Genomic DNA, 9668 nt, shown 5'->3' with positions numbered 1-9668 from the left:
GTGGGCGTGCCGGAGTGGTTATCGGGCATGACTAGAAATCATGTGGGCTCTGCCCGCGCAGGTTCGAATCCTGCCGCTCACGCGTTTTTCCCATTTTACCTTCTTTCAAGGTCCAGCCTAACTAAAAACTATTTTTTTAAAAATAATTCGGTTATCGGCCATGACTAGAAATCATGTGGGCTCTGTCCGTGCAGGTTCGAATCCTGCCGCTCACGTTTTTTTCCCATTTTACGTTCTTTCAAGGTCAAGCCTAACTCAAAACTTTTTTTTTTTTTAATAATTTTTTAGACCCTTTAGTTTGATGGGAATTCTTTTTTGTTTCTTTAATTTTGTCCTTCTGCGTTTGGAAGATGAGGCCTATCAAAAACGGTTCTTCCCCTTTTGACTAAATGAAGACACTTTAATTTGATATTTTCTTGGAGAAAGTAGATAAGCATGATTACCACGTAACTTTAGAATTCTATGCTTCCTTTGCTCGAATGACAATCGCAGCATAAAGGAGTCTAAAGTTGAACACTTCCTCGATGCCTCGTTCGTACTTACAATATCTCACCAGCATTTCAGTCAAGCTTCTGTTTATTCAATTTGATTGATCTATGCATGTTAGAAGCCAGACGGAAATCCCTTGAGCATTAGGATAAGGATTGAATTGTTCAACCATTTTTGCCCTTATATATTGAATTATTGATCAATTCCTGGAGAACAACTATATATGTACGTCTTTCGGATTAAGTTCAGACCATCCGTCGAATCTGCATTCGATTCTTTTACTTTTAGCAGTCTGGGGTTTTGCGTGGCAATTAATTTATCATATTGCCTACGTTCCCTAATAAATTTGGGGAAAACAGCATGAAAATATATAAAAGCAAAACACACCAACAGGTCCAGCAGCAGCAGTCACTTGAATTTAGTTAGTAAAAAACCAATATAAAAGATCTTTCAATTTCCCTTCTGCAATTCACTTGATCTAGTTAGAAAGTACTGCTTCTTTTCGCATGAGACACTTTAACCATGTGACCAAGTTTGTTGTATTGGAGTTGGACCAACCGCATCATCAAATCACCTGGCCCCGGTGATCATACACAACGCAACAAAAAACAACTGATTGCAATCAAAATTCAGCGGTTGCTACTCAAAATTATGGCAGCGGTGGACCAATTAAAAAAAAGTTTTATGCTTTTAAGCTTGGTGTAAACAAGATAAGGGCCTAAAAAATTCAACATTCCACTCTCTCTCTCCCAACCTTGGTTTTATGACTTCATGTCAAAACATTCCTTTTTCCTTTCCAAATGATTATCAGCCTTTATCATTCACCGAATCAAATTTTTAAAGAGGGAATTAAAAAAAAAAGAAAAAAGAAAGATATACTATTAATTTTTCATTACACAAAAATGAGCATTTCGCCATTTTTTTTAATAACGTTTCTATGGAAATCGTCACCAAAATTAGAAGGGCAAACCCCTACTTCGATTTGTAAAAACTAGGCCACATGTAATGGCTATCATTAGGGTTTTGAAAAAGATTGAGTACATTAGGGACCGGTTTCCTTTTAGTCATAATATATTTTTCTGAACCACTACAATTTTCAATCCATTCATTAGTGCTATATATTTATCCACCTTAGACGTTAATGATTTATGAATGGAATGGTGTGTGTGAACGATGTATTGAAAATTATTGATTCAAAAAATAAATAAAGAATCTAAATTTCCAAACTTCTTTGAGAGGTTGATATTAGATTGAAATAAGACAATTTTACTTAATTGCTTATTAAGTAACCTCTTTGTCTAGATTTTCAATTAAAGTTAATATGAAAATGTTGACAAATACGCTAGAAAGAGCTTAACATTATTGAGGATGAATTATTGAATTTCAACAATTGTGGTAGGTATTAATACGACCTGTTTTGAATAATCAGCCTTTGCACAATTTTGAATAAGCCATTTCTAAAAGGGTTTTTCTTTTTTCTTTTTTTTTTGGTTATTTTTTATGCTTTCCAAATAAATATAAATTAGGATAGTAATTTAGGATTTAATAATCAGAAAGAAAAAAAAAAGTATTACAGCTTAATTGAACTTGTTAACTTTTTTTACAAAAAAAGTTTAAATTAAAAGAGTCTATCCTATTTTAAAGTTAGATATGTCTAATGATTTCAGCCAAAATTTAAATTGAATTTATAAATCATTAATTTAAAAAAAAAAAAAACCTGTTGATAAAAAAAATGTAACTAACAATTACAAATGAAATATTCAATATTTACCTACTCAACCAACTTGACAAACTTGTGACCTTTGCCGTACTTTCCTTCTTGTTGCTTACTCTAATCATTGAACAAAATCAGTTTGACAGCCTTAAAGTTTATTTTCTATTTCAATGGCGGCATTTCACTGATTTCTTTTTTTTTTTTTTTCCTTTTTAATTCAAAATAAAAAGTAAAAAGATAACGATAGAGGCACATATTTAAAGATTTTTTTAATACAAATAATAATTGGAAAAAGGAAACATTTATGGTTGCGGAGGCTTGTCTGTCGTTTTTGAGGAGGAATGAAACTGGTTTTTATTTGACCATATAATTAGAACAACAATCATTGTGATTTTTTCTTTTTGAATTGTTGCAAGGCAATTTAAAATCTCGTTCAGTATTACATGTAAGAATCAATCAAATATATAGATAAATTAATGAATGAAGTAACATAAAGTTAAAATTAAACGAAACTCACATAATTCAATCTTAAAAAATATTTCCAAAATATATATGCGATTGCAAATTATAAGATTCAAATCTATAAAAACTTAATAAATAGTTTCTTATGTTAATTGTTAATTAAAACCATTATATAACAAACACATGCAATAATTTTTAGTACAATATTTAATTGTAATTAATTACATTTATAGTAACGAAATGGGGGTGCACAAATTTCAGTTTTCTCATCCCCTCAGAACTACATTAATTAGGAATCATCAAATCCACATATAACCAAGTTGTGCAAAGTAAAACTGCATGCGGGGCCATGGCCACCATCCCTCCTGCTATATGAGAAATTAAAAGTGGAGAGAGAGAGAGAGAGAGAGAGAGAGAGAGAGAGAGAGTGGTATATCCCTCAAAATATTACGTCTTCTTCTGCATTCAAAACATGCAATATGTGCTGGGAAATGGCACACACCTTTATGCAACAAGTTAGCTTAAATTGAGTTGTCAGCTGAAAAAATGTTAGTTGCCTCATCACTTTTGCACAAACTATTTTGCTTAATTTGCTTGACGTGATGAAGTGTTAACCCAATTCTCACACTTCACTCATGAATTTATTCCATAGCTATTCTCATTCATTTCGTAGTGAAAGTAGTTTCTACTATTTTTTTTCTTTAATTTGAAGGAGAGATATTACAGTACTCTCTCTACCACAACTTATTGCAAGTAGAAGAAGCAGAAAATAGAAAAAGTAAGTGGGCTCACCATTCACCAACAATGCGATATTGATAAGTTTCAACTCTCTTTCTGATCAGGCATTGTTGTTCTCTATTAGACGAGTACTAGTTTGTTTGTTAGCGGTCTCTGCTAGAACTTGATTTGATGGGCAGACACATACATAAATTAAAGCATTGCTCCAACAAAACAAGCTAAACCAATACAATTTTTGTTCTACTATCATGTCTAATTCTAGCAACATGCAGCACCCTCCAACCTGTCTAGAAATAACCATGGAGGTTCACAGAGTTGTCCCACCACCCCATAAGAGCACCATTCAGAAGCTTAAAACCAGGCTCAAAGAAACTTTCTTCCCGGATGATCCTTTGCGCCAATTCAAAGGACAACCAACCACGAAGAAATGGATTCTTGCAGCTCAATACATCTTTCCTGTTCTCCAATGGGGTCCTAATTATAGTCTCAAACTCTTCAAATCAGATATTGTTTCCGGGCTTACCATTGCTAGCTTAGCCATCCCACAGGTCACTCCAAAAGAATCTTGCTTTTCATTTACTCTCTATCTAATAGTCAATTAATGTCTGTACCTATTTAATTATTTGACCTCTCAATTTTTTTTTTCCACAGGGTATCAGTTATGCTAAGCTTGCTAGTCTACCGCCAATTGTTGGCCTCTGTGAGTAACTCTGCTCTTTTAATGAAGGCTGTTTGCAACTTTAAGATTACTGTTTAATCGGATTTTCATTTGGTAAAGCTTGTATATTCCTTGTTGGTCTAGATTCCAGCTTTGTACCTCCTCTTGTATATGCTGTACTTGGAAGCTCCAGGGACCTTGCAGTAGGGCCTGTTTCCATAGCTTCACTTATACTTGGATCCATGCTTACACAAGAAGTATCCCCGACCAATGATCCTGGCTTGTTCCTCCAACTAGCCTTTACTACAACTTTCTTCGCTGGTTTTTTCCAAGCTTCTTTGGGATTTTTAAGGTAAACTTATCTTTTCATTTAAAAAAACAAAAAAAAATTTATATATATATATACACACAAATATATATAAATATATATATATATAAATTTGCTTTTTCTTTAAATAACCTTCCTGATGATTTCCAGTTTCATTTGAGCAGGCTTGGATTTATCATTGATTTTCTCTCAAAGGCAACACTTATTGGGTTCATGGCTGGGGCTGCTATCATTGTTTCTTTGCAGCAGCTGAAAAGCCTTCTGGGAATTACTCATTTTACTAAACAAATGAGTTTGGTACCTGTTATGAGCTCTGTTTTCCACAATACAAAGGAGGTACTGTATTTTACCCTGCACTCTGCACTAATCCTGTCATGTAAATGTCACTTAAATGGTAACTACCTCTAGCCGAGTATTGCTGCTTGCCATAATATTTGCTTCATTGCTTGGTAACTTAGTAACTTAACAAATACCTCTTATTATTTCAAGATTCATTCATGGGAAGAATTCTTTTGTGAATTTATATTTGTTCTTATTACAAATTAATGGTGTTCTTTTACTTCTGTGCAGTGGTCATGGCAAACAATACTGATGGGCTTCTGCTTCCTAGTGTTCCTGCTAGTGGCAAGACATGTCGTACGTCTTTTTACTTCTCTCTTAGCCTTCAAGTCCAAAATGGAATCTGGCGTTTTATTTCTCAAAATGACGTTCTTGAGTCTTGACCGCCAAAGAATCGAATTTATCACTCACTCAAGACAAAATCCCCATTAATTTCAGAGTGTTAATCATCTACAATCACTGTTTTCTTACATCTAGCCCCGGTGCTTATTTCACCAATCAGAAAGGCCAATGTTGATGATTTGACTATTTTCTGTATCCGCATGGATAACACATGTCATTTTTGCCATGGTCTGGGTGGTCATAGTTTTCCTAAATGATTATATTGCTTTTTTTTTTTTTTAATTTCTTTTATGTGGACACCCTGCCAATCCTGGAAATGAATATTAAATATAGCTTTTATAGAGATAAAATTTTTTGATTGTTTGCAATTTGAGTTAAAGGGGAAATCCAATGCTTAATTTAGTTGTTTTATATAGTCGTTGATAATTATTTTGTTTTATATAATCATTTTAAGAAGTGATAATTAATATTTAAATTTAAATTTCAGTATTTATAATTTTTTTTATATTAGATTGCCACCTCCTTAATAAAAAAAGAAAGGGAAAATCTGAAAAACTTTGTGTCGGAGCCTGGCAGGTTTAAACTTTCAGCTTATTCTGATATGTAGAACATGTATGGGCCCTATTAGTCATTAGCTTTAGCCCTTATGGACTTTGGTTCATTTTCATTTCCTTTTCCTGGTCTGCAACAAGATTAATTATTTGACTTTTTATACATAAAGAGCCTTCGTTCTAAATTTAAGCCCCAGGCTTAGAGCATATGATAATGATGCAATCTAGGAAACAATCCTTGATAGCGTGCAGAGTTGACTTAGGAGGCCACATCTGGTGCATGGTCCCCCATGAAAGTCCAATAGAATACTTTTTTCTGACATTTTGAATATGCATTGACTATCAAAATTGGGGTGTGTGCCATGCAGAGCATGAGAAGACCAAAGCTGTTTTGGGTCTCAGCTGGAGCTCCTCTTGTTTCTGTGATCCTCTCTACCCTTCTGGTTTTTGCATTCAAAGCTCACCATCATGGAATCAGTATAGTAAGTTTCCTGGGTCCCTCACTAACTCCCACATATTGCTCCACTTTTTTTGCTTACAGTTGATTGTTGTGCCTGCTTATAATTTAGATTGGAAAATTGCAAGAAGGATTAAATCCTCCTTCATGGAATATGCTGCAATTTCATGGAAGCCACCTTGGACTGTCAATAAAAGCTGGCCTTGTTACTGGAATTATTTCCCTCACTGTAAGTTTTTTAAACCTCTTTTTCTGAATCTTTTCAATAATTAACTTGAAAACTCATTAAATGCAAAAAAGCCCACCAATTACAATTAAACTAAATGCATGTGACAATGGAGTTCTTCATAGAATTTCCTGATGTCACCTTTGGTTCAAATATCATCGACGGAGGGTTTTGCCCTTGCTTTTAGGCTTTATCCGCACGGAGTTGCATAAAATGTTCAAGCTGAAGTTGAACTGATACCTCAAGTTATCTGAAACGTTAGGGCAAATGTACATATTAACACAGCAGCAACCAAGCAGAGCTTTATTAAACCAGAACAGATTTCAAGCCAACTGTCAAATCACGGTAAACCATTTTAAGCATGATGTACAGTAGAAACATGCAAACAATAAATGGCCAGTTGGCTACAACAAATTTATTTTGAAGTCTGAAGCTGAAGCCAATTTTCAGACCGCAATGCATCATTATGATAATATTGATGAGCCAATAGCAGGCTTGTCAGATTGTTGAACAAGTTGACAAAGGAGGTAAAGTTAAAATGGGCTGGCTTCCTAGTGAAAAAGACCACCCCTTTGCGGCCTGGCTTTCACACAGTAAGTAAAAGGATAAGATGCTGGTTCAATTTGCAGAGGTTGAAATTCAGTGAAATTATTTATTGAAGCAAAAGCTGGAGGAGGGAGGATAAGAGCGTGGACTTAGCCAAGGTTACCAGTTAATATAACGAAAACAGATTAACAATGGTCCCAAAACCTCTAATCAAAATGGTATGCCTTTATGCATAAGATTTCATATAATCACTTCAATATTTTTGAAACAAGACACCAGCATACCTGCATCTAAAAATGAAAGAAAATTTCCGTGTAACTATTTCGGGAAGAACACAAATCTATTTAGCCATTGCTTTAATTCAACCTGGTATCAACAGGAAGGCATAGCAGTAGGAAGGACTTTTGCTGCTCTTAAGAATTACAAAGTGGATGGTAACAAGGAAATGATGGCTATTGGGCTGATGAACATGGTTGGCTCCTCCACTTCCTGCTATGTGACAACAGGTAGATATCTTCTCCAGCAGGCAATTAGTCCCCAAAGAAGTTTGCTTTTAAGCAACTATTAGCTATGTAACTTTGATATCAGGTGCCTTCTCTCGATCAGCTGTTAATCACAACGCAGGAGCAAAAACTGCAGTGTCTAACATAGTAATGTCAGTTACTATTATGGTGACCCTCCTCTTCCTCATGCCTTTATTCCAGTACACACCAAACGTCGTGTTGGGAGCTATCATTGTGTCAGCAGTAGTTGGCCTTATAGACATTCCAGCAGCCCATCATATTTGGAAGATTGACAAATTTGACTTCATCGTGATGTTGTGTGCATTCTTTGGTGTTATTTTTATCTCTGTCCAAGATGGTCTTGCCATTGCAGTAAGTTCTCTTCTCTCACCTTCAGATAATATGCAGTTCCACAAGTCAAGCCCGAATGATTTTCTTTAGTCGTGATTAAGCTGAAGTTATGGGAGTATCGATTGACAGGTTGGAATATCTATCTTCAAGATCCTCATGCAAATTACTAGGCCAAAGGCAGTGATGTTGGGGAACATTCCCGGGACAGATATTTATCGCGATCTTCACCATTACAAGGAATCCATGAAGATTCCTGGTTTCCTTATTCTAAGCGTTGAAGCTCCAATCAATTTTGCCAACTCAACATATCTGAATGAGAGGTTGGTTATCACTTTACAGACTTTTGTTAGTAGATCATATCTGTCTTCTGATTATTTATTCTGTTATCTCTTTCTGTATAATTGGGCTTCTCTTGCAAAGGATTTTGAGATGGATTGAAGAATATGAAGCAGAAGAAGATCTGAAGAAGCATTCAAGCCTTCAATTCGTGATTTTAGAGATGTCAGGTAAGTTTGTCTCAATCATGAGTTAATAGCATTTATGATGCTGCTAATTATGGAGAAGAAAACTCAAAATATGCATATTATTGTTCACTGCTTTTCAACAAACTCTATATAGAGATGCTTTCTATCCATTTTTCTCAGCTGTGAGCGCCATAGACACGAGTGGCGTATCCCTCTTTAAAGAATTGAAGAAAACAATGGAAAAGAAAGGCGCCAAGGTAAGTCTCCAATCTGTAAAAACAATTTTATCACTAGTTCTTGTGTTGCATTGCATGATTGTCTTTTATATTCAAAATTCCAATGCTTTAATTCACATCACAGCTTGTGTTGGTTAATCCTCTGGGTGAGGTGATGGAAAAATTGCAAAAATCAGATGAAGCTGGTGATTTCATGAGACCAGACTGCTTGTTCTTGACAGTAGGGGAGGCTGTTGCTACGCTTTCAGCAACAACAAAAGGCCAATCATCCAATCATGTAGTATGAAAAAAAAAAATGTAACTCGACGTTAGCTATCATTTCAGGTTTTTACGAGGAGAATATCAAAATATCTTATAATATTAAAAATCAAGCCATTCTAATTTCCCACATTGTCCTAGTTGACTATCTACCTCTCCTACCCTGCCTGTATTGCATGATTCTAATAATGAAAATGGGTTCTTTCATAGATGGACAAACATAATTAAACGCCAGAAAGTTAGATATATAGGGGGCTCAAGCTCTCAAGTTTCCTTTGGCCAAAAAAAAAAACGGAAAAACCTCTCATGTCCGATAAATTTTATAGATAAATAAGTATCAAAATTTGAATTATAAATGACATTTTGAGTAATTTTTTTTATTACACTCAATCAATTTATTTATTTAAATTTTTTATTAAAATTTTAATTAAATCATTTACATTAAAGAAATTCCCAAATTTTATATACAAAACTTCATCTAATTTTTTTTAATTAAAAAAGTGAACTTTTTTCTTTTAAATAATCAAGGAAAAAAAAATGAACTTTGAATGAATTTCTAACAACAGTAATCAAAATGAATCAAACAACCCAGATTTGACCTACCGGTGTTTATCAAAGAGGGTTAAGAACTAAAGGTGTAACTCAATTCCCTAGCACTTTCTCGTATATATCGAAAAAATAAATTAAGTCCCAAACGCCGAAATTTTTGTCCACTTCGAAATAAGACAAATTTGGGATTTCTAAAAGAATTAGACAAAAATTTATGGAAATGATTTCATGATAAGAGAACAAAATTCTAATCAAATAGGCTATGACATTCAAAATTCAAAACCAAATTAACAAATAAAATCGACTTGTTGAAGATAAAGGGCAATTTTTTTTTATAAATAAAACTCAATAGCATAAGCAATTTATATTACATAATAGCTTATTATTCCTAAACTAATTAAAATTTAGAATGCCTAAACCACTTTATTAACCCTATTTACTATAGATTTTAGTGACA

General features: G+C 34.1%; 1 protein-coding gene and 1 non-coding gene across 2 annotated transcripts; both read left to right on the top strand.

The window, feature by feature from the left end:
• TRNAS-AGA (transfer RNA serine (anticodon AGA)) lies at nt 1-82 on the top strand. The gene has a single exon. It is a non-coding gene; the product is annotated as a tRNA-Ser (tRNA).
• A 2894-nt stretch (nt 83-2976) lies between these two features.
• LOC111317512 (putative sulfate transporter 3.3) lies at nt 2977-8771 on the top strand. The gene is made up of 13 exons (XM_022919944.2): nt 2977-3951; nt 4055-4103; nt 4206-4413; nt 4554-4725; nt 4960-5025; nt 5990-6103; nt 6191-6307; nt 7230-7356; nt 7439-7725; nt 7834-8024; nt 8125-8210; nt 8349-8425; nt 8529-8771. Exons 1-13 carry the CDS (start codon nt 3652-3654, stop codon nt 8688-8690), a joined length of 1956 nt encoding a protein of 651 aa, XP_022775679.1. The 5' UTR covers nt 2977-3651; the 3' UTR covers nt 8691-8771.
• Nucleotides 8772-9668: the final 897 nt, after the last annotated feature.

The sequence above is a fragment of the Durio zibethinus genome, chromosome 2 (assembly GCF_047325235.1).
Source record: "Durio zibethinus cultivar Kanyao isolate XHJ-2024 chromosome 2, ASM4732523v1, whole genome shotgun sequence".
NCBI classification, from domain to species: Eukaryota; Viridiplantae; Streptophyta; class Magnoliopsida; order Malvales; family Malvaceae; genus Durio; species Durio zibethinus.
This window is presented reverse-complemented; position numbering and strand designations above follow the sequence as displayed.